At 40.6% G+C, this 26,855-nt stretch overlaps 1 protein-coding gene across 1 annotated transcript in view; it reads left to right on the top strand.

Annotated features, from left to right (window-relative positions):
- The first annotated feature begins 1,341 nt into the window (after positions 1 to 1,341).
- LOC308681174 (cytosolic sulfotransferase 3) overlaps positions 1,342 to 26,855 on the top strand; it is a 26,741-nt gene continuing 1,227 nt past the window's right edge. The window contains exons 1-7 of the mRNA XM_081349831.1: positions 1,342 to 1,649; positions 11,333 to 11,471; positions 16,363 to 16,491; positions 23,644 to 23,744; positions 26,124 to 26,250; positions 26,490 to 26,587; positions 26,673 to 26,847. Coding sequence (XP_081205957.1) covers positions 1,545 to 1,649; positions 11,333 to 11,471; positions 16,363 to 16,491; positions 23,644 to 23,744; positions 26,124 to 26,250; positions 26,490 to 26,587; positions 26,673 to 26,847 — 874 coding nt within the window. The 5' untranslated portion in view covers positions 1,342 to 1,544. The remainder of the gene's footprint in view (positions 1,650 to 11,332; positions 11,472 to 16,362; positions 16,492 to 23,643; positions 23,745 to 26,123; positions 26,251 to 26,489; positions 26,588 to 26,672; positions 26,848 to 26,855) is intronic.

Below are 26,855 nucleotides of genomic sequence, written 5' to 3'. Positions count from 1 at the left end.
AGCTGTGTTTTGCCGATTTCCGCATGTCTCCCATTGAAAATGAACTAAACACTTGTGTTCCATGTGAAAGGCCCTGGCATGTTCACTTCACAAACCGTAAGTAAACAATTTCACAATGCTTTGTCTTAATGGTGGTTTTATATGGATAATGTTTTCAGACACTAGTCAAGTGCAATAACAAGGGGATGTTGATATTTTCTTTATATCTAATGATGTTAGCCAACCATATATGGCCATTTACTGGCAATCCTTATAGGAGAATCCCCCTTAAAACTGATCATTTCAAACAGATGGTCAGACTGATGGTTGAAAATAACAATTTTAGTAAATATATGGGTACTTTCTTTCTGTGGAAAACCCTTAATTAACATTATAAATTAACCTAAAGGAATTTTCAAATAGAAAAAAAAATACATGTTGTGACCCTTTAAATCATTCTTCCTTTTCCTTTTCTTTAGATCAAGCTGATTGAATTGTAATGTCATTGATGAGCTTGCCCCTGCAGTTTCGCTCCAGCTTTTTAGCTGCTATGCTATCAGTCAGTCTTCTGAAACTGTCAGTCACTTGACACTTGACAGGCAGCCAATGATAATTACAGGAGCTGAAAGAGAGGTTGAAATACATTCCTAAGATTTTTCTGCACAGAGTTCCAGGATTTCAGAAAGAAAACACAGCCTAACAGGAACTAATCTGGAACCACTGGGGGAAGGGGGAAGGGGGGTGTGGGGGGGTGCTTCAAGTCTCCAAGAAAAACACTAATCTCCTGTACCAACCAAAAACTAGTATTTGAGGGGCTCCACTGGCCCTGGGAAGAGTCTTATTGTCATAACATCATAAATAAATTAAATCAAATTTCTTTTAACAAAGTGTTTGTTTGTTTGTTTGTTTGTGTGTTTGTTTGTTTTCTAAAAGGTATAGCAGTGCTCTACTTAAAAAGCTTTTAAGGAGAAAGAATTTGTGGATAAAGTAGGATATTATGTAACAAAAGAATATTCACCTACATTCTGGGGGCCAGCCAACAATCTCCATGAGGAAATAAGAACAATACAAGTGCATGGAAAGTTCAAAAAAAGTGTGTGTGTGTGTGTGTGTGTGTGTGTGTGTGTGTGTGTGTGTGTGTGTGTGTGTGTGTGTGTGTGTGTGTGTGTGTGTGTGTTTGTGTTTGACCACAACTAAATTGGGTATCCTATGAAGACCAAAGTTCTTATATTGTGGTGGATATCCAGACTTCAGGCCACACCCCCTATGTGTAAGTGTGTGTGTGGGATGGGGGTGGGGTGAGAGAGAGAGAGAGAGAGAGAGAGAGAGAGAGAGAGAGAGAGAGAGAGAGAGAGAGAGAGAGAGAGAGAGAGAGAGAGAGAGAGAGAGAGAGAGAGAGAGAGAGAGAGACTCAGATTTCTGTGATAATCATTGTGGAAAAGTTAATAGAGGAAAGGCTGTCTGAACTTACATAACTTGTTGTTTGAGGTTGAGTGTAAAGTGCAGAGAGAGGATAAGCACTGCATTATTACACCACGTCATATAATTTAACACGGAAGAGCTGCATGAAACATTTGAGGAGCGCAGAAGAGAGGAGCAAACAAAAAGGATCAAGAGATTTACAGGAACAACACTTTTTCAACATAATGGAAATCCCAGACTTGTCCTCAGTGAGTAAATACATTTCTTGAATTTATTTTAGGAAATAACTGGAGAAATACCTTACCTGATGTATAAATCAAAAGCTGTTTCATTCACTGTTGGGTTTGAAAATTTGGGAATGAGGATGGGTGAGTTGAGAAATGAGAAATCATTGACAACATATGATTTGGAAATAAAGGAAATAACATGATTGCAGTTTAAAGGCACTATAGAAAGTAGTGTACTTTCAGTAGCGTATACTTTAAATGGTGTAGTCTCATTTATCAACTTTATCATATGGATATTTCTGCCATTAATCAACATTAGAAATATAATTATGAAATAATTGTGAAATATATTTTTATTTATAAAAGTTATGGGTACAATAAGTGTACATAATCATAATTATGTGCTAATTACTTGAACTAATACTTCAACATGAACTAATAAGTAGTGAATGCATGAGCTAATCAAGAATGAGTAAAGGGCTATAAGGGGAAGGGGGAAATATTGTGGGAGTGGGTTAAGAATGTTCCTTCCTTTTCCCTTTTTCTTGTTACATAGTGGATTTTCTGTATATTTGTTATGAATGCCAATAAATAAAGTATTAAAAAAAGAATGAATAAGCTAACCTCAACTACGTCTGGAGTCATATGGATTCATGCGTGTATAAATGCAACCTTCATTAAATGATAGTTAATGCATTAATTAACATTTAGGGGTAAAGTAAATCAAATAGGCTCTATAATAATCAACAACAAGTACTCTGACTTTGAATAAAATGTAAAAAATTGTAATTATATAATTATAATAATTATTGAATATCACGTGAATAATATTGTCCTAAGTTAAATGTTTGCCACCTGCAGCTTTATGACCTACACTGGATTGGATGATTAATGATTATTTTATCTAATCAAAATTAGAAGAAAAAAAAAAAAAACACAATTTGAAAAAAATAACTACTCACTCCCTACCTATGTGCCTCTACACAGGAAACTGTCAAGAAAATACTCACCTATGCCCATGTATCATGTCAACTAACCAGAAGTGACACATTTTCAAAATAAGAGACATTAAACCTTTCATGCACTTACATTCCAGCCCCTAATTATTACATTCAAAACTGTAATAATCACCATCACAACACAATCACACCAAAACAATCCAAATAAATCACGTTTACATTCATAGATGCATATATTGCATCTTATTTTCACAAATACATACTGTATGTATACACAAATGTGTATGTGTGCAAATGTCCAATTCTTCAATGTGTGAGCAATGTCCATAATCAACAGAAGAAAGTCAATATGTCAAATAAACTGTCTCTAGTCAAAATCTTTAGTCAAGCAAATCTGTCAAAATGTCAGTAAGTCATTTGAGAGCTCTCATAAGTCAGTCATGAATCTGTTTTTAGAGTCCTCCGCTTCAAGAAGGCAAATTTTAGAGATGGGCCTGTTCAAGTATGTATTCTTGGTCTTGAGTCTCACTTGTCATGTTAACCCTCTTTTATCTTGTATGGTGTGAATAATCCTTCCCATAATCCATGAATACAAGAATACAAATCGTTTAGTAAGCGCTTCCTAATCATTTATATCCATAGATGCTCCGGATATAGGACGATTACTAGAAATTAACTCAACTTCACAAAAGAGTGTATAGAGACCATCTGCATCCAAACTTTCTCTGCCAAGAATACAACTCAAAATCTTACTTACTGATCTTATAAATCTGTCCCATATTCCTCCAAAGTGCGAACCATGCAGGATCCCTTTCTTAAGCAGAAATGTGTTGATCTGATCGTGGTTCCAATTTCTCATTGCATCCTGTTGTTCACTCTGAGCCTCAACAAAGTCAGTTCCATTACCCGAACGAATCTCATATTTTTTTCTTCGACGTGTGATAAAGCGGCTTAATGCACGAATTAATGAGAGATGCTGATATTTCAAGGTGAACACCCCTAATCGTCAAACATGTGAAGATTACTCCATAATGTTTAATAATGCTTATTCCCAACTTTATCTCAAAGGGACCAAAGCAATCCACTCCCACATGTGTGAACGGTGGTCAGAAGTAACTCTGTCTTGTGGCAAATCTGCCATCTGCTAATGACCTGTAGTTCTATGGAGACACCTGCATACTACACTCTTTGTCAAAATGTCCACCAACTCTGATGACACCTGAGTGGAGTGCTGGGTTGAGTCTATAGAGGGGACTACTCTGTACTTATTCTTTTCATAAACTAGCCATATTTTTGGGAGGCAAAAAAGAATGATTTCCAATTTAGCCTTTGTCATTTCCTCCAAAGACAACTCATTTGAAGGCACACTGGATCTGAACTTATGCATTTTCTTGTTAACGTCATCTCTTTTTGTGACTTATTCATATCAGAACAGTCAGATCAGTTTTTTCTCAGAGGTCAGTTAGAATCTTTCTCAGTCGAATGATCCAAGCTACAGCTTTCCTCAATTGCATCAAAGAAGAGTAGTGATTAACAAACCATCAAACTCTTGATGAACTCAAACTCCCTTTTATCTCTGGGTCACAAGGATACTCCAATATAAGTATCCATTGGCCATTCCTCTTGTGGTCGAACAAGAAATGAAGAACTAGAAATCCATTTTAGGCTTTTCAAAAATGAATCCATCTTTAAACCTCTGGATACTAAATCAGCTGATTTAATAGATGAATTTGCATTCCTCCATTGTGTGACTTCAGACACCTATAAAATTTCAGCAACTCCTTTTGCCACAAAGCATTTGAATCTTGAAGTCTCATTCTGAATGTATTTAAGCACTGAGGTGCTGTCAGTCCAATAAAACAGAATCTTGAAATTGCGTCTTTAGTTCCTTCTTCCACAACCTGTCCATATGACTAGCAAGTGTGGCAGCTGTGAGCTCTGGATAAGGATAGTAATAGATCTTAATGTGTCACTTTACTCATCAGAAGAAAGGAATGTGCAAGTTGTTAATCATTATGCAGAAGTAAATAGGATATAATGCCATAACCTTTCTCACTAGCATCCGAAAAGCAGATGGAACTCCCTCAAAGTTCAAACACTTTTGGACCTGAATAGGGAACGAGACGCTGCATTGCCCTACCGTACTTCCTGCGTGCCTGTGACCGACGGAAACCTATCAGAAGCTGACATTGTTTGGTCATGACGTCACCCGCCTATGTCATTCCATCTGGACTGGACTGATTTCACACGTGCTTCAAAAGTCAATCACGCAGACGCATTCCCATAGTGTCCTAAACTTCCAATGCAGCATCTCGTTCCCTTTTCAGGGAACCATGGTTACAGACGTAACCTGACACGTTTTGCTGTGTTTCCTGTTGATTCTTGTGTATTAACAGCCAATGAATTTATTTTCCCAATCAGTTAGATTGTTAGACATATCTACCTTTTAAATCTCCTCAATGAGAGATATCACATGTTGATAAAATCTATCATTCTTTAAGTCATTATTGAATTTCCCAAAATTAGGAGAGATCTGAGGTTTCATATAAATTGATAAGGACAGAGTAACCAATGGGTAAGTGGGGAAACTGAAATTATACAATCTGAGACATCATTACATAATTCACTAGAAATAATCCAATAATCTAGTCTCGAACATTGTCGGTTTCCTTAGGGGTTAAACCATGTGTGTTAAATACTGTTTGGGTTAGATACCCTCCAGTAGTCAATCACATATGTTGTTGTACACAAATTATATAGCATCATTATACACAGAATGTGAACTTCTTTGGTGTTTCAGGTCTAACCATGAATCAGGGGCTATTAAAGTCTTATTAAAGTATTAAAGCCCACAATTTCTGATTTATAAATTATTTTCCATTTGTTAACCAGATTACCATGTTTCTCAAACAATTCTCTTTTAGCCACTATGTTATTATAACTATAAATACATAGTAATATATAACACTTACTAACTATGCACACAGTATTTGGCTGATAGGGGAGGGATATCTGTCAGTGATTTAATCATAGAAATATTGTAGAACAAGGTATCATGTTGCCATATTCAAATAAAGGTTTTAAAATAAATGTAGGCTAAGTGTCACTAATTAAACAAGTATATGTTCAGCTAATTGTCAGCCTCTTATGTCTGCATCTCGAGAGATTGCAGAATTCAAGTGAAAAATTATGTTTTATAAACAAAGTTCATGGGGAGCACATTCAAATGGTCTATCTAATCAGCTCGAGAGGAGGCATATACAGCCGACTCACCAAGTTACCTCGACTTCTGCATCCCTCCGCCACCCCGACTCCTCACTCTACGGGGGAAGTACTCTGGGTTTGGGCTAAATTCCGAGCTCGGAGCCCTCCCCTCGGACAGCACGCCAAATACACTTATTTTACGCTACATATATATATATATATATATTTTATTTCAAAGATTTTTTGGGGTGTTTTTGCCTTTAGGAGTCCTCTTGACTACCCCTAACTGTTCACAGATTTAGGAGCTGGGTTTAGTGCTAAAATGCTTTGTGAAAAACTTTTAAGACAACAATTTAGGAGTCTAAAATTAGGACTAACACGCCCATTATTTCTAAGAGTTTCTCCTAAATCAGCAAGTTAGGAGCTACGTTTAGCCTTAAGATGTTTTGTGAATATGGCCTCAGATCATGGTATGAAGAACTTTTGACAAGATATGAGCAAGCACTGTTATTAACTAGATGTACCGCATGGTGGTACAAAATATGACCGCCGCTCAGGCCTGCACTGGCTTTCCACAAAAATAAATGACGTGGAGCAATTTGGCTGTATTGCGTGTTTATGTATATACCTAAAAAAAGTAGTAGTATGTGCATGTCTGTCTGTGTGTGTGTGTATGTGTGTGTGTTTGTGTGTGCGCATGTGTGTTTGTGTGTGTGTGTGTGTCTGTGCATGTGGATTTGTATGTGTGTGTATGGGTGTGTGTCTGTGCGTGTGGATGTCAGTGTGTGTGCATGCTTGCGTTTGTTTGTATTCCTGCATGTGTGTGTGTGACAGTATCATCCTAAACCAGCAACCCTTCGCTCAACAGCACCATCTACAGGCCGATGAGTGTACAGTCACTAAATGTGCACATAAATGAATTTATTTTATACCCCCCCATGGATGAAATTCTACGAAACTTAGCATACCCCCAGAGGATGTCAAGTTAATCATACACATGAAATATGGTGCAGTTCTGAACATCTCCACTGAAGATAGGGGCGATTAAAGCAGAATAATATTGCATTTTCATTTTTTATGGGAGGGGCGCAAATCACAAATGAGTGATTATGGGCTAGGTTGATGTGGGCCCTTAAGACCAACATACCATAAAAATTTCTTCATCCTCGGTTCCACGGTTCAAGTAGTTATTTAGGAAAAACTGCATTTTTTGGGTTTGGGGGGGCCCAGCGCGGGGGGGGAGTGGCCCCCGGGGACCAAACGAAATTTTTCCGTAAAAGTCTAGTGGGGCTACATGCCCACCAAATTTCATGTTCCCCGGTGTTTCGGAGTCCCTGGTATCGTTGACGGAAAATTCAGTAGATTGACGGGAAAAAAAAACTAAAAAACTTTTGACAATCGATTATGGGCTAGGTTGATGTGGGCCCTTAAGACCAACATACTTTGCAAATTTCTTCATCCTCGGTGCCACGGTTCAGGTAGTTATTTAGGAAAAACTGCATTTTTTGGGTTTGGGGGGGCCCAGCGCGGGGGGGGAGTGGCCCCCGGGGACCAAACGAAATTTTTCCGTAAAAGTCTAGTGGGGCTACATGCTCACCAAATTTCATGTTCCCCGGTGTTTCGGTGTCCCTGGTATCGTTGACGGAAAATTCAGTAGATTGACAAAAAAAAAAAAAAAAAAAAAAAACTTTGACAATCCCTATATGACCGCTTTCGCTAGCTATGCTAGCGGTGGTCATAATTATGAAAGAGACAAAGTTATCGTCACGTATTAACTACTCATGTTAAATTAAAGTAATAATGTTTGTATGTACTATATAACAGGGCCTAAAGAGGGTGTGGGACTGTTTTGCACACGTTCGCAAAAAGTTCTGCCGTCACAACGTGATAATTCCCAGTTAATTCTTAAATATACCATTGTGGGTGAACGTACACAACGATATGAAAAAGAAAGAAAAAATCAAGTAACCTATTACTCTTGCAACAATTACATTCGCAGAAAGAACATACTAATTAGCCTATAATGCAAAATGCACCTTAAAAGCACAAACATAAAATAAAACATGTTTTATAAAAACATAAATAAAAAAAAACATAAAACACGTGAAAATGTTTTTAAAAAGTTGTTATTACTGTAGGCTATACAGCAGTGGTGAGCAGTGACTTTTTTAACCAGGTATGCTGGGTGCGCGTTATGATAAAAATGCACCTGGTGCAAATACTTTGGATGGGTTTCGCGTTCACTCTATACAGAATGTTAGCTGCTTATTTGCTTATTCTCATGACACATAGAAACACAGCTAAAGTTTTCCTAATATGTTTGACATTTTATTGAAAGTAGCCTACATTTACCTGTTGATACCTTCACAAGCACCCGTAAAACCTGTTGAGATGTGTTTGAGTCGAGTCAGGCGTGAAGCGCGAAAGGAACAAAATATGCTGTATTTTTGTAAATTCGCTAGGTGGGCACTACATGCTTCACCTTTAAAGCACCTCAGCATTGGCTGAGGACACACATCTAAATTTAGAGATGACAAATAAGAAACACCATGGCAGGTGTCAGTTTAAATGTAAATGTAAATGCCAGAAGTGGTTTATTTTTTATAAAATAATTGTTAAATGATAAAGTGTTAAAAATAATTATAAAATAATCAATAGACCAATCAGTAGACTATTATAAATAAAATGTAAGTAAAATATAATTAGAATAAATGTAAGTATAATAAAAATAGAAGTATTCTTTAAAATATGTTGAAATAATGGAAATAGATGACTTTAACAAATGCATAGACTATCGATTTACAGCCTCAGATAGTTACAGTACCCTTCGTTTTGATCATTGTCCGGTATTGTTTGTGTTCGACACTGTCTCGCATATTGGCTCTCTTATTAGTTATTATTTAATAAACCTTGGATTATTATCATCTTCATCTTCTGTGGATATCAGCATTACAGAATATCGGACCAACGGATTACGCAGCAAAGTTTGCAGCCGTTGCTCAGAAGAGCCACGATTTTTTATCCTTTTCTGAGGAGCTGTACCGTATCGCTGTCACCTGCCCTTTCGATGATGAGACCCTGAAGTCACTGTTCTGGATAGGGGCTAATTACCATCACCCCGCTGACCTCCCAGACACCACCGGAATGGACTGGAAAGAGGACAGAGCCGACCCTCGCCCCGGAAGTGGAGCTCCACTATGAGTCTGACCAGGGGTGTGAGCCCACAACATTAGTGGACGAGGGAGAAGTGACTATGGACAGGCTGATAAACTCCAGTGAGGAGCTAGCGACTCCCACCCGGTACCTTCATCATCACTGTTTCTAGACAGCACCATGAACTATGACTAATTTTCATCAACCTGCATGGACTGTGATTCTGTCAAGATTTTTTTGTCACCATCACCGCGAAATTTAGCCAGTCCTCCAGCCCTGCCGCTGCCGGATGTTTACAGCACTGCGCCATCTCCGTGGAAGCTCTGCTATGACGTCGAGCCGCAGGTCCTGTTACCACCAGCATCGACAGTGCGAGAGGATCCTGCCACTTCGTCTCCGGCCTCGGATCTCTTCACTCCATCTCAGCCCATCGACCTGTCGTTGCGGCTCCACCGTATTTCCTCATCCTGCCGGCTCCCCCTTGTTCAGTCGTCATACCACTTCCGCCACGGACTTGCGGGCCATCTGCTGCACTCCATTCCTCCACCCCTACGGCTGCAGCGGGTTCCTCCTTCCCCTCTGTGTTGCCTCTGTCCTCCATCACACCGGCTCCACCTCAGCCCTCGGGTTCTCTGGCTTCGCTTTTGACGTTCTTCGGCACGGCATCGCCTTGGCCTCCAGTGCCAGCAATGTCGCTCGATTTCCTCAGCTCTTCGTCTGCGCCTGTGGATCCATCATATCTCTCATGGAGGAGCGGAAGCATAAAAGAAGGAGCGACGACAGTGAAGGACGAGAGAGGCCAGGACTGGGTTTTATGTTCTGTTTTATTATATGTGACAGCAGTCGTCCGTGAGGGGCTGCTGTCTTTACTTTGGTTTTGTGTTTGTTTTATTTTGTTATTAAAGTCTATAAATGTTCGCCGATTCCCACCTCCTTCTTCCTATAACAACGACCTTTGCTACACTATTCATGCACTTATATCAGCTTGTGTGTTGTAAATCCATGAATGTGTCATGACTTTACTTGAGGGGGCACGTCATTACTAACTCATTAATTACCCATACACTAATATCAGCCCATGCCTTGTCAATGCATTATTGTGTCATGATGACTGTAATTGAGGGGACACATCATAGTTGACTCACTGTTAATAACTTACTAAAATCAGGTCATGACTAAATATGAACTTACCATCAAATACACATGCAATAGTACACATAGTACTCAGCCCAGGTCAGTGATGTTAAGCAGTGTCATTTGGTGGCTTTTCAAAAAGTCACAGAGCAGAGATACAGTATGGTTCATGGTCTGTGAACTGAAAGTGGTACCAAGCAAACATTCCCCTAACTGTAGTGTATATGATTAATGTTTGGTTAGTTCTTTTGGGAACCTGCAACCCCTTTATTTTATTTTATTTTATTTTATTTTATTTTATTTTATTTTATTTTATTTTATTTTATTTTATTTTATTTTATTTTATTTTATTTTATTTTATTTTATTTTAAATTTTGGGCTTTTGTATAGCTGTGTATAAGCCACAGTAGGGTGAGTTTGAATGGAAATAATCATGCAAAAAAGACTGTCAAATTATTGATGTTATTAGTGTATTTAGCCTGTTATACATTTGATAAGGATCTATGTAAATAATGGTGAACTAATTTACTATCCAGTGAAGTTCATGACGAAGCTGCAGATGGCACAATTTTACATTATGACAATACTAAATTACTCTGTAACACTTACACGTTACTACATCTACTTACTATAGTAATAACAGTAAATTATGCATAATTACAAGTAACTGACCCTGAACCAAACCCTAAGCCTAACCGTAACTCTACAGTAAGTACATGTTGTTAATTAATATTACTCAGTACTTATTTGAGTTAAGTACAATGTTGCTACGCTACCTTAAAATAAAGTGTAACCAATTATAGAAGTTTAATTCAAAGTTAGAGTACTTCTCATATATTCTTATAAAGTATGTTTGGTTTAGTTTTCCCCTAAATGTTAATTAATGCATTAACTATCAAACATGTACTAACAATGAAGTTAAGGTTGTCGTTATTCATGCATAAATCCAATCATAGGTAAGGTTAGCTCTTCATTTATTCTTGATTAGTTTGTGCGTTCTCTACTCATTAGTTCATGTTGAAGAAAGTATTGATTCAGGTATTAATACATAGTTATTCATGTATCCTTAAGGTACCAAGTTAGGACAATTAAAAGCATGATTGTTTTCTCCATTATTATTATTACTCTATTAATTGATTTTGTTACTGAAATCTTGCTTGTTAACAGGTTTTGACATTGATGGCCAGTGATGATTATCTAATAATGACCATGCATAAAGCTTCAGCATTAAACTGACACTTTTTAATACTACAGATGAAACTACCTAGTCGACCTGAGTTGTTTGATTTTGAGGGTGTTTCTATGATCCACTACTTCACTGACAACTGGGAAAAGGTGAAAAACTTTCAAGCAAGACCTGATGACATTCTTATCGCCACTTACCCCAAAGCAGGTGAGGGTGCTGCATGAACTTTTACAGGTTTAAAGAAAAATAGCCACTGTGCTATAGATTTTAATTTTATTCAGCAAAGATGCATTAAACTGATCATAAGTGATGGCAAAGACAATGTTACAAAATATTTCTGTTTCAAACTGTCTACTGTGATAATAATAAGAAATGGGTTACACTTTTATAATTAGTATACAGTAATAAAGTATTTACAAATCATTTTCAAACTATTAGTTTATAGTTAATTAAATGTTTATAAACTGTGGTTAATACATTAATAGACTATATACAAACGAGTTCATTCATTGTCACTGTAATGAATAACTTATTGTTTAATTAGCTTATATATAAAGAGTTAGGTTACTCTTTTTTAAGGTGTCTGTGTTATTGTGTAATTATACATTTTAGTAGTGAGTAATAATAATTAATTACATGTACTTACAAGAGGGTTAGGATTAGGTTGTGTTTAAGGTTAGTTGCATGTAAGTATGCATAATTTAAAGTAATTGCTATAGTAGCTACATGTAATATGTGACCCTGGACCACAAAACATGGGTCAATTTTTTGAAATTGTGATTTATACATCACATGAAAGCTGAATAAATACGCTTTCCATTGGTGTATGATTATGGTATGTTAGGACAATATTTGGCCGAGTTCTCTTTTGGCTTAATTTAATTAAATTCATAGGTTCCTGTTTGCCTGTTTTCCCTGTCATTTGACCTAGTTTCCACTTTGTTCCCTTGATTAATCATTCAGTTCACCTGTCATTCACTTAATTATCTCTTTAGTTCCCTCGTTTAGTCTGATATATATTCTTCCTGTTTTGTTTAGTCTTTTGTCCTCTCTCGTCAGTGTTTTGCGTGGTTGTATTATTCTGTTTCCTGAGTTCCCTTTCAATACGGTTCACTCGCATTGCGTCAACATTTTCTAACGCTTATGGGGAAAACTGAATACTGAAGCCTGACTGGTTCACGTATGTGCACCTGCGCAGACAAAATTTCAGCATGCCAAAACAGGCGGGCCGATTGCCTATTTAAGTCATGCTGAAAGACCATTTTAGTCCGAATATTTCTCCTTCAAGCGCAAAGAAAATCTCACTGACTCCAAATAGAAGAAAGAAGCCTTCTGCTCACCGTAGAACAAGCCTCAAGCAGCGGATTAACGGCGCAACCACATTGGCCAATCTAGATCTGCCCTTCATACTATGGCGGTCCTCCAGGTATACCAGTCCAATCTTCTCCGTGCCATGAATGAGACTGGCCCTGACCCAGTGGCCTTTTAAGGAGCTGCACAGTGCAACCAATCGATCAGTTGTGCCATGGCTAACCTGGTGGTCCTCAATGTCCACCTTTGGTTGAATTTGACTGAGATCAAGGACGCCAACAAGATGGCCCTCCTTAACAAACCAGTCTCTCCCTCTGGCCTATTTGGTTCGGCAGTGGACGGATTCGCTGAGCATGTTACAGCAGCCCAGAAGTCGTCGCAAGCGATGTGCCACTTCCTGACAAAGCGGACCAGTTATTCCACTGCCTTGAGTCACCCCAAGCCGGCTCCCGCGCCCACTCAGCCCCAATCCAAGGCAGAACCAGAGGCGAACCAGAAATGCTACTCGTTTCCCAGACGTCAGGGACCCAGCCCTAGGCCAGAGCTGGATCCTGAGCAGCCTAAGCAGCCCTGATGTTTCTGGCATAAAGCAGAGGAGGTTGAGTCCCGTCGAGGCTGGACCACTCCCAAAGCGACCATGTATTCACCCAACCCCCTGTTAAGTTTCAGCCATTGGAGACAAGACAATGTGACAAGACAAATGTGTTTGTTGTTGGTACTGGGTCTGGCCCCTCAGTGGTATGTGCTCTGAGACTTCCTTCCACTTTCATTGTGATCCAAATGAAAAGCATACACACTCACGGATAGAGCATTCCTCCACATCATTATCCTATCTCAGGCATCAGCCCCGCCACAGTGGGCAACCCCTCAACCCCTTCAACCCCTTCAACCCATCTCTGCCCAGAGCCAGGCATCACAGACCATTCTTGAGATTCACGTTCGAGTGGGTGGCTTACCACTACAGTCCTACCATTTTGACTGTCGCAGAGCGCGCATGGTTACGAAATGCATGGATGTGGCCCTCTCTCCCCTGAAACAGATTAGAGTACGCATCCTGAATTACTTAGACGATTGGCTGCTCTTACACAATCGAAAGAGGTGGTCCCTGGTCCCCTGGAAATCGTATTATTTTTATCAGCTGTATCAGAAAGTAGTCGTGACAGACGCCTCCAAGACAGGATGGGGGGCCCTATGCGACGGTAGGCTGGCGTTCGGCTTCTGGATGGAGCCAATGACAAACAAACTGGTACATCAACTGCATAGAGATCAGCTTCTGGCCTTCAGAGATTTCGGTCAGAGCTCAGGGGGCACCATGTCCTTGTCTGATCGGACAGCATGACAGTGGTAGCCTACATAAATGACCACTTTATGCACTTTATAAAGCCACATCCAAGACTTTCTAGCTGCAAACTGTGCAAGAGCAGTTTGTTCAGATTTGTTAATTGCAAAGAAAGTAAAACAAGGCACATATTACTAACGTTAACTAATGGTAGAGAGAGAGAGAGAGAGAGAGAGAGAGAGAGACTTGACTTTTAAAAGTCTGTTTATTTACAAAAAGTAAAAAAAAAAAAAAAAAAAACGGTAACATTAAAAAGAAAAGGAGGGGAAAAACCCTTTTCAAACAAAATTACACTTAAATATAGATTTGCAAACAGCCATCATAATCAACATCACAAATACATTGATTTCCTCCCCATTTGTATTTTAACATTTCCACATGTCATTGACCAGTTTGTAGTAAGTAAACTCAATTTTAATACAAGATTTTAGTCATCCCTTTAAAATAGACAACACATCAGTTGACCCATCACCACTCAAAATATTTTTTCCGTGACAACCATATAGCCAGTTTTGCCTGCCGAATAAAAGAAAATAGTTCAAACATGAGCTTCCCCTACTTCTGCTGCAGTAATTTGGCCCACAAATTAAATAAACCAGTGTAAAAACTTCCCCCAGTCTTACACCACTCATTTTACATTTTAAAAACAAATTAAATTAAATGTAGACTACACAATTGCACCGGATGCCCAAATGCCCATTCAGCTAATTTGGCTACAAGTCCCAAAATTGATTCCTCATCATATGACCCTGTAAAGGATCCACTGGAGGCAAGTGTAAATGAGAACCCAAGTGCAGTTTATTATAAACAAAACTAAACATAAAACAAAAACATGGTGTGGCATGAAAACTAAAAAATCATGGACATGGACATGGACATGGACATGGACAAACAGTGGTCTACAGGAAACAATACTTGACAAAGACACATGGCAAATATGAGGGCTTAAATACACAGACTAATGACAAGACAAGGGACACCTGTGAACAATGATCAGACAATTAACCAATGACAAGACACATGGCAGGATCACATGACAAACAGGGAATCACATGACAGACATGGAAACAGTGGCGCGGCCTCCATGGCACTATCAAGGGACTATGGTACTATGGCTCGGGCTCGGCAGGCATGACGTGAAGTTCAGGCTTGGCAGGCCTGATGTGAAGAAACTCAGACTTGGCGGGTACTGTAGGGTTGCGGGGCTCCTCATCCACCAAACCCACAGTAAAAGTTGAGCCACTTAATAAAAGGGCATAGTCAATATACTGGGCCAGGGAAAAATGAATTTTTCCCCCTGGCAAGTGGGACCGCACCGGATCGTTCAGGCCAAAACGAAAAATGTCTTTAAGAGCCACATCATTCAATTATACCTGGCAGCACAGTCCACAAAATTTCTCCACATATTTTTCCAGGGGATGATTCCCTTTGTGTAAGTTCAGGAGGGCAACCGCTGGGTTCATTGTTGGAGGTCAAGTATTCTGTAAAGGATCCACTGGAGGCAAGTGTAAATGAGAACCCAAGTGCCATTTATTATAAACAAAACCAAACATGAAACAAAAACATGGCATGGCATGAAAACTCCAAAAATCAAGAACATGAACATGAACATGAACATGTCCAGAGTCAACGCAACCGTCTACCAGGACATTTTAGAGCACTTCATGCTTCCTTCAGCAGACAAGCTTTATGGAGATGCTGACTTTATTTTCCAGCAGGACTTGGCACCTGCCCACACTGCCAAAAGAACCAAAACCTGGTTCAATGACCATAGGATTACTGTGCTTGATTTGGCCAGCAAACTCGCCTGACCTTAACCCCAGAGAGAATCTATGGGGCATTGCTAAGAGAAAGATGAGAGACATGAGTCAGAACAATGCAGAAGAGCTGAAGGCCGCTATTGAAGCATCCTGGTCTTCCATAACACCTCAGCAGTGCCACAGGCTAATAACATCCATGCCACTCCGCACTGAGGCAGTAATTCATGCAAAAGGGGTCCAAACCAAGTACTGAGTACATATGCATGATTATACTTTTCAGAGGGCTGACATTTCTGTATGTAAAATCCTTTTTTATTGATTTCATGTAATATTCAATTTTTTTGAGATTTTGAATTTGGGGTTTTCATAAGCTGTAAGCCATAATCATTAAAATTATAACAAATAAAGGCTTGAAATATCTCACTTTGCATGTAATGAGTCTATATAATATATTAGTTTCACCTTTTAAGTTGAATTACTGAAATAAACTTTTGCATGATATTCAAATTTTTCGAGTTTCACCTGTTTGAAAATAGGGCTTTGATATGGTAATATAAAATGTTTTTTCTCTTCAAACTGACATTTAAAACAATTCAGTACTACTGATATAATTTTATGTATGCCAGTTCTTATCTTGTTACCATTGTTATGTTTCTAAGAAAAGGTTTTTATACTCATGTTCCTCTAGGTACCACCTGGGTTTCATATATTCTTGACCTTCTTTATTTTGGTAAGGATGCTCCAGAGCGCCAGACTTCCCAGCCTATCTATATGAGAGTGCCATTTCTGGAGTCATGTTTTCAAGTGATACAATCAGGTCAGAGACCACAGAATAATGAGTGTTCACTTAATTAATAATGTTTTTTTTTTTTTTTTTTTTATGTTGTTGTTGATGTTGTTTGTCAATTTTTATCACTGTCTCATTTTAATGCTCATTTACTTCTTGCTATTCCATATTCCAAATTTTAAAGTCATGCATCATGGATTCTGTGTGCCACATATTCTGTAATTTATATACTGTGACAGATTGATTTAAATCATCTGCTTTTTACTCAGCAAAGGTAAAATGCGTATTATTATCTCTGTGTTTCGAAAATCAGAGCCAGTTCTCTGTATTCCTCCAGAAATAAGACAGAGGTTCCCTGAACACATGCTGAGGTCCTCTGCTTACTTTGCTGTACACATGCTACTGCTGCTGTTACTGTAAATATATGAATCTGTAGCACCGATCATATCTTACTATATTAATTGTGATAATTAAGCATCAAGACAAAAATATTCCCATTTTAATTTATTTTTTCAAAACTGTATTTAAAATCCAGTGGACTGTTTGCACAACTTCTTCCGTGTTCTACATAGTACGAATCAGGCAGTTCCGGGAAACGCATTCTGTGGGACATCCAGTGCTGGTCTTCTTATTAAGGGTTTTTTTTTCCCACATAATCTATACCTGTTGACTTTCTATTTATGAATGACTTTGAAAAGCTGCAATAAAGAAATGGCGTGTGTGTGTGTGTGTGTGTGTGTGAACCCTACATTATGGGGGACAAAATGTCCCCACAAAGATGGCACTATCCGAAATCCTTGTCCTTGTGGGGAAATGTTTGGTCCCCATGAGGAAAACAGCTTATAAAACATTCTAAGTGATGTTTTTTGAAAATGTAAAAATGCAGAAAGTTTTGGGTAGGTTTAGGGGAAGGGTTTGTGTAGTGGGATAGAATATACAGTTTGTACAGTATAAAAATCATTTTGTCCATGGAAAGTCCCCATAAAACATGAAAACACAACATGTGTGTGTGAGTGTGCACGTGTGTTTTGCTGCTCTTATTCCAGCCTTTTAAAATCACACAACACAATAAAACATTTGAAAGAATGTGCTACTTGTGTTAAAGATAGTTCACAAAACTGTACAATTTATTTCGTTCTTAACCCCTTCTGACCTGATTTTTTTTTTTTTTTTAAACATCATGTTCCACTGAATTTGTAATATAACAAATGCTGTGTACACAATAATGTTCAGAATATCTCTTCTCCCTTGTTTCTTACGTACACTCATTTTAAGTGCCGTTTAGGGAACTTGGTGACTACAGCACCTTGAAAACACACATAACACTAACGTAATCTTGGTTTCCTGATATAACGGGAACAAGCAAAATTGGAACCAAATTTAGGCTTTAAAAAGCACATAAAAAAGTTATCAAATACAATCAAATTTAATATGGCACAGTTCAGACACATTCGAAATTCCCTTAATATCGAGGCCTCAGGAGCCTATCTAAATGCAATGATCGTTCCACACTTTCTTTATTGTATGACAAGTTGGTCACAGGCTTGTAAATCTGCCCTCAGGCCACTTGAGTCATTATATAAAAGTTCTCTAAAGATTCACGATAAGAAAGGCAGACAATTTCATCACTGTCATATCCTCGTAAAATACAAATTTCTCAGCTTTGAAAATCTGATAATCCACACTAATCTGTGTTTGATGTATAAGATCCTCCATGACACCGCTGCTCCTCCACTAAAAGAGTTCATATCTTTGGGCTCTGAAACAACAGCTCGAGCCACTAGATCTACAGTGCGAGGCGAATGCAGGATCCCTAAACGCAGGACAGCATTTGGAAACTGCTTTTTCTTGTGTGGCCGCTCGTCAGTGGAATATGTTGCCTATAGAGCTGATAAGAAGCACAAACTCTTACACGTTCTCACGTCTGGCAAAGAAATGGCTTTTGTCAAATCAAATTTGCACCCACATGTGACCGATGTTGTGCATGTGAAGACTTGATTTTTTATTATTATTTATTTGGTCAATGTAAATTCCAATATTCATGTATGTATGATGTATTATGTATTTTATTATAACATCAGCCTGCCCAGGGACTACGGGTGGAAATTAGCTCTTGAGCTAAAACCTGGTACTATGCATCCCTCCCCTTGAGGTTAATGTTTATTGTACGCTGTCCCTATTTCTCTAAATAAAAAAATAAAAAAATAAAAAATAAAAAAAGCATTGCGTCAGTTTCAGATGCTTATGGGGAACTCCATTTTCTCAGATTACTTAAGCCTGATTTGTTCACGTCTAAGCTTTTCACAGACAAATGGCTTTTCAGCCCGCCAAAAAGGGCGGGGCCGACTGCCTATTTAAGTTGCTCAAAAAGGCCATTTAATCAGATTTTCTCTAATGAACAGCGGAAACGTCGCCTCATGTATACACGCAGTAGCATGGCAAGCTACGCAATGCTTGTTCCCGTTATCTCAGGAAAACCAAGGTTACATTAGTAAACCGGAGCATTCCCTTTCAATACAGTTCACTCGCATTGTGTAAATTTCTGACACTAATGGGGAACGGACTGCAAAACGCTGTGCTACCAGCGCAGAACAGAAGCCGTCCTGTGAGGCCGTAGCCCGGGGCCGTAGACCTGGGGAACGCCTAAGAGAGGCTACAAGAGATTAAGGACTTAGAATTTCCAGAAATGCAGACTCCGGTTCAGAGACCGGAGATTGAAGGTATGATCACCCTAGAAGACCACCTGAGGGCAGGGGCCGATCTAGGCAGACAGAACCCGTGCCTGGGATGTCCAGGTTGTAGAACCTGATAAAGGTGGACGGCGAGGACCAGCCGGCCGCCGCACAGATGTCAGCCATGGATATCCCACAAGACCATGCCCAGGAGGAAGCCATTCCTCTGTAGGAGTGGGCCCTCACCCCAATGCTGCACTGCAATTCCAGATATTTGTAGGCTAGCGCTATCACATCCACTATCCAGTGGGACAGTCTCTGCTTCATAACTGACAGAACCTTCGAGTGGCCTCCGAAGCAAACAAACAGCTGCTCCATCTGCCTGAATTGGCTAGAGCGCTCAATGTACACCCTAAAGGCCCTCACTGGGCAGAGTGGGTGTGCTGTCTGCTCTTTCTCAGCAGAGGGGAGAGCAGAAAGTGAGATAACTTGTGCCCTAAAGGGCGTGGAGAGCACATTTAAGCACATAGCCACGCCTGGGTTTAAGAACACCTTTGCTGTCGTCTGGCAGGATCTCTGCCAAACTCGAGGCAGGAAGTCTCCACTTGGGAGGGGAGGTCACTTCTCAGCGGGATTGGCCAGGGTGCTGCAGATAGCAGCTGGACCATTCCTGGAAACCACGGCTGGTTCTGCCAGAGTGGTGCTACAAGCAGGACTGAGCATCTGTCCTCCCTGATTCATCTGATGACCTGAGGGAGCAGTGCTACCGGAGGGAAGGCATAAAGGCGGCCACAGAGAGGGCCACTTGTGAGCCACTGAGTTCCTTTCCTTCGAAAAGAATATTGGGTGTTCTCTCTCGATGCGAAGAGATCCACTACTGCCTGGCCAAAAAAGCTCCAAATCATGCAGACTGTTTGGGGGTGGAGACTCCGTTCCCCTGAGGGCGGCACATGTAAAGCTTATGCTGAGCGGAGATTGTCCTGTGCCCACAGGAGGAGGCAGTGTGCCAGTCTATTCAGTAGACTGCACTTGAGACCGCCATGGTAATTTATACAGGCTACCACTGTCATGTTGTCTGATTGGACTAGAACATGGTGCCCCTTGAGCGCCTGCTGGGACGTTGTGCGTTGGCAACCAGTCTTGAAGGTTCTAACAGTGGTTTTTCAAGTTTTTAATTGTTTAGTTTGGGTGCCAGACAGTTTAAAAAACTGACATACAAATGTATAATTTTCTGTTAACCACCCTTACGGGAAGAAGAAAGAAACAGAAATGTCCATTCACGTTTTATAGCAACAACAACAAAAGATTATAAATAAATAATTCAGTATCTTAGTGTCCAGAAACACGCCCTCAGAAATGAGCAAACAAAAAGATTATTTACAAATGAAATACAGCGCGTTTGCACACAGGCCATCATGGTTCAACAATAGGCCTTTTTAAATAAATAACACAAATAGATCCAAAAATCATCCCAAAACACGAAAAAGTATATAATGAAAACGAAATTAATTCAAACAAAATAATAGGTACTGGACAGAAAGAATAATAATTGTTTTGCGATGAGGGATGCAATGGGACATTTGAAGTTATCGTTCAGAGTTTTAGAGATCGGTAACCAGGAGGGCTCGGGAAGACTGAATGCTCTTTTTACCTTTTGGGTTGGGTTACCTTGTACGTCGGAAAAGAGTCTCAGAAGGAACCAACACTCACAGGTCTGCAACTTCTCCAACTTCACTGGGTCAAAGTTCTCTTAGGCAGATTTCAGCTCGTTCAGCTACTCCGCTCTTACTCCGTGCATGCGCGTCCCTTCTCCATCATTTCAACGCAGAAATTCGGACTTTCCACATGAACAGTAATCCCACAGAGTACCTTCACGACACGCTGAAACAACGTCCTCGTTTTCCCCTGGCTTTTCCAGACGCTGATTCCAAACTTCCCGACCAGGCCCTCGCTTCCGCTTCTCTACTTCCTCTTTTCTTTTCCTCTCAATCACACAAACCCCATCTCTTTTCGTTACTATATTTAGTTTTTCGTTTGTACAAATTCTAATAAATGTTATGAAGTTGTGTAGGTTTCCATTTGGTGTTATTTAATATCATTATTAATTAAATATGGGTTTCTTTTGTTTTACATTGTAGCATCGCTACAAGGAGTCTTATACAACTACCTTCCTTCTGGGGCGATTTCCAGGGGGCCAGGGCTCTGGTACAGCCGTGGTTCACCCTGAGAATAATACGGCCCTCGCGCCACGCTCGAGGTGGGATGCAGGCCTTCAAACAGTGTTGCAGAGGCCCCAGGGAACTACTGGTGAGCCTGCTGACATGAGGCCCAGTAGTTTCTGAATTTCTTCAAGGGGAGGTTGCTCCTCGATCTGAACGGTGTTGCTTACTGCTGAATTTTCAGGGAATGATCCGGCGAAATCCATGCCCGCATTGTGGACGAGTCGAGGACTGCCACCAAGAATGCGATTTGTTGGCTGGGGGACAGCGAGCTCTTACTCGAGTTGATTTTGAACCTCAGGCTCTCTAGATGGCTGAGAAGCAGAGATCTTTGCGCACACAGTTTGTCCTTCGATATGGCTAAGAGCAGCCAATCGTTGAGGTAATTCAGGACGCGAACTCCCCTCTGTCACAGATGGACACTTTGGTGGTGGTCTGGCCTCGGTGGGACTTAGCCTTCTCTTCCTTGAGTCTGAAGCATCAGGACTGCTTGGGCGGCTCAGGTTCAGCTCTAGCCTAGGGTGCCCTGGTGCTTAGGAAATGGGTAGTGCTTTGCTGGGCGGAAGCGCTGCTTCACACCCTCCTTCTGCGGGGGCTGAGTGGGCTTGGTCACCAGCTTGCTGAGTTGGCGTCGATCTGGGATGACAAATAGCAGCTGAGGAGCCTGCTGTCTTTGGCAGAAAATTACGCATTGCCTGTGATGTTTTTTGAGCTGCTGTGAAGCACTTGTGAAACCATCCACTGCAGGACCAAATGAGCTCCAGGGAGAGACCAGGGAGTCGAGGAAGACTGTCTTGTCAGTGTCCTTGATCTCTGAAGGACCACCAGATTGGCCACAGCAAGCCTGATTGCATGGGCTGTGGATTTAGTGGTGTGCAGGGCAAGGTCGGTTGCGCTGTGCAGCTCTTTGAAGGCCGCCGGGTCTGGGCTGTTCTCATCCATGTCATGGGGGAGCTTAGCCTGACACACTTGGAGGACCGCCATCGTGTGGAGGTTGGATGGTTGGAAGGCTTTGTTCTTCTAGCCGAGGGCCATGGGCGGACACAGATGTGCGGTGATGGCATCCTCTAGCGGGGGAAGCTTTGTGTAGCCCTTTTCCTCTGCACTGCCAACTATAGCGACTTGAAGAGGAGAGATGAATGCACGCTGAGTAGGGGGTGCACCAAGACATTGTGCGTTCATGAACTTGTGGGATGAACGGGGCTGGTCGCTGGCGGGGGCCTGTTGGCGGCGCCCCGGCTGCAGGAACCATTCATATAAGCGACTGCGGGTGGGCTCTTCCGGAGCCTAGGCTTCGCAACTCTTTAAGCTGCGGGTGGGTGGAGTTATCAAGGCACGTGGGCGCTGAGCCAGCATGATCTCGCTGCAGCCCTGTTGCTCCACACCACGGCTCCGCCGTTTCTTCCGTCTCGGCTCTAGAGGGGAAGAGAACAGGAGAGTGTGCAAGGCAGGATCACTTATTTTTTTCTAGGAAACGATCTGCCAGCGCAGCTGTGTGAGACTCATGCTCTCACAGTGCGAGCAGCTGGTCTTTGTGAGTGCAGCCTCTGCATGGGTGCGGCCCAGACAGCTGACACTCTCAGAGTGCTCGTCCGAAGGATGTAGCCACATTCGTGGTACGACATTTTGCAACAAACGCACTTGCTCTTTAAGAAATTAAATATGCTCTTTTTAATTGGCTTGCGCCGTGAAATTTGTTCTTTTCGCAGCTTGCACTGTGAAAGTTGTCGCTGCAGAAGAGAAGCCGTTGGTACGCTGCAGGAGGCTGTTATCGACGGCGAGTAGAAAGGCTTCTTCGTCTTCAGAGTCAGCGTCTTCACGCTGAAGGAGGGAAATCTGACTAAATGGCCTTTTTGCGCAACTTAAATAGGCAGTCAGCCCTGCCCTTTCTAGCGGGCTGAAAAGCCATTTGTCTGTGTAAAGCACAGACCTGATTTTCCGAGGTATTCGGAGAAAACTGAGTTTCCCCATAAGAGTCAGAAACTGATGCAATGCGAGTGAACCATATTGAAAGGGACCTAGTGAACTGCAATATTTGAAAACAGAAGTAACAAAGCTCAGTGCAAGTTGTCCATAAGCGTTTGTGCATGATGTAAACTGGATTGTGATTTCTTATACCCAGCATAGTTTTGTTCTGTGAGGTTCATTACCTATATAAACAAATTAGAATGGTATTGTTTATTTACTGTATATCTTGGTTTAACCACAATGACAACTAGGATACTGAAGGATACTAAAATTGGAACCACATTGTGTTTGTTTGTTTGTTTGTTTGTTTTATTTACTTTCAGGGACAGAGCTGGCTGATAATCTGCCTACTTCTCCTCGCCTCATCAAAACTCATTTGCCTGTTCAGCTTGTGCCCAAGTCCTTCTGGGAGCAGAACTCAAGGGTAAAGTATATGGGCTCCTTTCACTCTGTGATGTGATGTAGGTGACAACATGTAATCAATCTATCATAGTATAATGTGAATCTCATACTACCAAACTTAAGTGCACAACTTAGAAACATGATTTAAATGAAGGAATATTCATAGATGGGTGAAAAATAAAAATAAAATACAGGAGATCTGGTGGATTTATACATTTTGCTGGCATGGTTTTGACCCACTTGTCCCCTTCAAATCAATAAAGTATTGTTGAGTAATCACCTTTATCCTATGATGAAACTTTTTTTATCCTGGTGTAAGATCTTTTCCGGGATGACAATGAGGTAACGCGAGATAACACGAGGGCTCACTGAATCTTTTTATGAGAATGAAAAAAATGTGAATGGCATATGATCTCAACCAGTCCCCAGATCTCAATCCAGCTGAACACCTATGGGAGATTTTAGACTGATGTTAGGACAGCACCATCACCACCATCGAAATTAGGAAACATCTTTTGGAAAAATTATATTCTATCCCTCCAATAGAGTTCCAGGGACTTGCAGAATTAGTGCCAAGGTGAAGCTGTTCACCTGGTGGGCAAAACACATTGGCCCTCATTTATCAAAAGTGCGTACACCAAATTTCCAGCGTACACCTGGCGTACACCCAAAACCACGGTGACTTTGAGATTTATCAATATGGACGTTGGCGTACGGCACGCTCAAATCCTACGCCAGCTCAGGAGGTGGTGTACGCACGTTAGTGTTAGTTAGTGCGGAAATGCGCAGAAAAACAATTCCTAACACCACAAAACGCACTGGCAAATTAAAAGATATGATATATTATTACCCACTGTAAAAAAAAACAACAACATAGTAATTATAAACTTCAGTGTTTATTTTTGTGCAACATGGACTTCAATGTTTAATTTTGTGTGACTTTACCAAAGCATTTGATGCATATGTATTCCTTCAGTTGCGAGCCTGTGCGCTTTACCTGACGTTTCAAGCCTTGTTAAAGGTGAACTAAGTAACTTTTTTACCTTAACTGAACAGCTTCGGAGTCATTGGAATGGTTATAATACTTATTTCGGGTTGAATGGTGGTCGTTTCGCACCCCCCTGGTGCCCGTGAGCGGAAAATACGCACTTGCAACTTTGGGGCGGCGGGCCGCCGGCCGCCGCATCAGGAAGTATCGCGTGATATCAGGTCTCGCGATGTAAACAACTGCTTTACGGCCAAAAGAAATCTGCTAAAATGCTGTCATTATTGCACTCCCTCACGCTGTCCGAACCTGAATGAAGAAGACGTTTTAAAGAATGTCCCATCTGCTTTGGTGTCGTTGATCTACTAGCCTCTGGTGTCTGAGAATCACCAACGAGTTTTTACAACAGTGTTGTCAAATATCTATTCCGAAGCTGTGGGGGGAGCTCTAGAGAGAAACCTGCGAGCAAAAAGCGAGAATACAGCGTAGAAATCCCGAAGCTACTGAGTGCTGCTTTAAATACTTTCGCCTGGCACCGCAGCGCGAGTCTCCGCAGACTGCGCGCGCACCACCGCAGTAAACGACCGTGGCGTTTATACTCGACGCGCTCGCCGTTGTACTATTCTTTAAAACGATGGTTAGGCCAGGGTTAGGCCCGGCAGGTGTGCACGGACTGGGTTTAATAATGAAAGGCTTTTCAATGACCAAAAAATTATTCAGACTGACAAAATAATAAAAATGACATTCTTCTTCTTTTAAATAATAATAATAATAATAATAATAATAATAATACAAATAATAACGACATTCTTCTTCTAAATAACAATAAGCGTCATTAATAATAAAAATCTAGAAATCAATTTTGTTTCTTTCCACTTCCCTGGTTTCTCTTTCTCTTTCTCAAAGAAGTTTCTCTTCTTTGCCGTCTTCCGTGTGTCCATGGCGTAAAATGAGGGCGTGGAGGGAGCGGATACTTGAATATATAGGGGCGTGTTATTCTAATGACGCTCGTTTTCAGCCGCGCCATTTATCAAGCGCAGGTATTGCGTACACCTGGATTTCAAAGGTACGCACAGCTTCATAAATCAGGTGGTGAGAGGAGTGTAAGCATAATCTTACGCTAACATATACGCCCGTTTCTACGCAAGAATGATAAATGAGGGCCATTAAATCTCAATCTTCTCTAAAATGAGTGACTTAAGTTTCATCTGTGTTTGATAACACTGCAGCGTGTTTTGTCAAGTGAAGTGAACTTGAACAGATGTGTACTCAGTTAGTAGGGAGCAGTGAACTCAGCATAGGGACCCTGTGGATTGAAAGCTACATTCCCTCTATTTAAGATAGCTTTAGCTGTGTAATTTAGTGAATGTAATGCAAATCTTGTTTCTTGACATAATTTTTGTCCACTCATTACAGATTGTGTATGTAGCTCGGAATGCAAAAGACAATGCAGTTTCCTATTTTCATTTTGATCGAATGAATATGGCAGAACCTGAACCAGGAGACTGGAACACCTTCTTACAGAAATTTATGGAAGGAAAGAGTAAGTAAAATGTCATTTCATTTGTACAGTAATGAAATTAAATCATATTAGTCAATTACAATGGTAATAACTAAAGAACCACTTTAGTGTCAGGAAATTATATTAAATTATTATATATTATTATATTAAAATATGTTTTTATAACTACAAAAACATTTGGAGAGTTAAAAGGTAAAATGTATCTACATGACCTACATAAATCAAGATTACAACTGAGGAACTGTTTTAATATTCCCTAGATGTGTTTGGTCCTTGGTTCGACCATGTCAGTGGATGGTGGGAGAAAAAACAGACATATTCTAACTTACTCTACTTGTTCTATGAAGATTTGGTGGAAGTAAGTTCAGTTCATAATGTGACATTTTTTTATGAAGCATAAAATCAACATGAAAGTTAAATGTGTTTTTACATGTCTTACTCAGGACACTGGACGTGAGGTGGAACGTTTGTGTTCCTTCTTGGGTTCGTCCACTTCAGTTGAAGACAGGGAGAAAATAACAAAAGGGGTTCAGTTTGATGCCATGAAACAGAACAAAATGACTAACTATTCCACTCTCCCAGTCATGGACTTCAAGATCTCACCCTTCATGCGGAAAGGTTAATAA

Source organism: Scardinius erythrophthalmus (genome assembly GCF_964197995.2).
Source record: "Scardinius erythrophthalmus genome assembly, chromosome: 20".
NCBI lineage: Eukaryota > Metazoa > Chordata > Actinopteri > Cypriniformes > Leuciscidae > Scardinius > Scardinius erythrophthalmus.
This window is presented reverse-complemented; position numbering and strand designations above follow the sequence as displayed.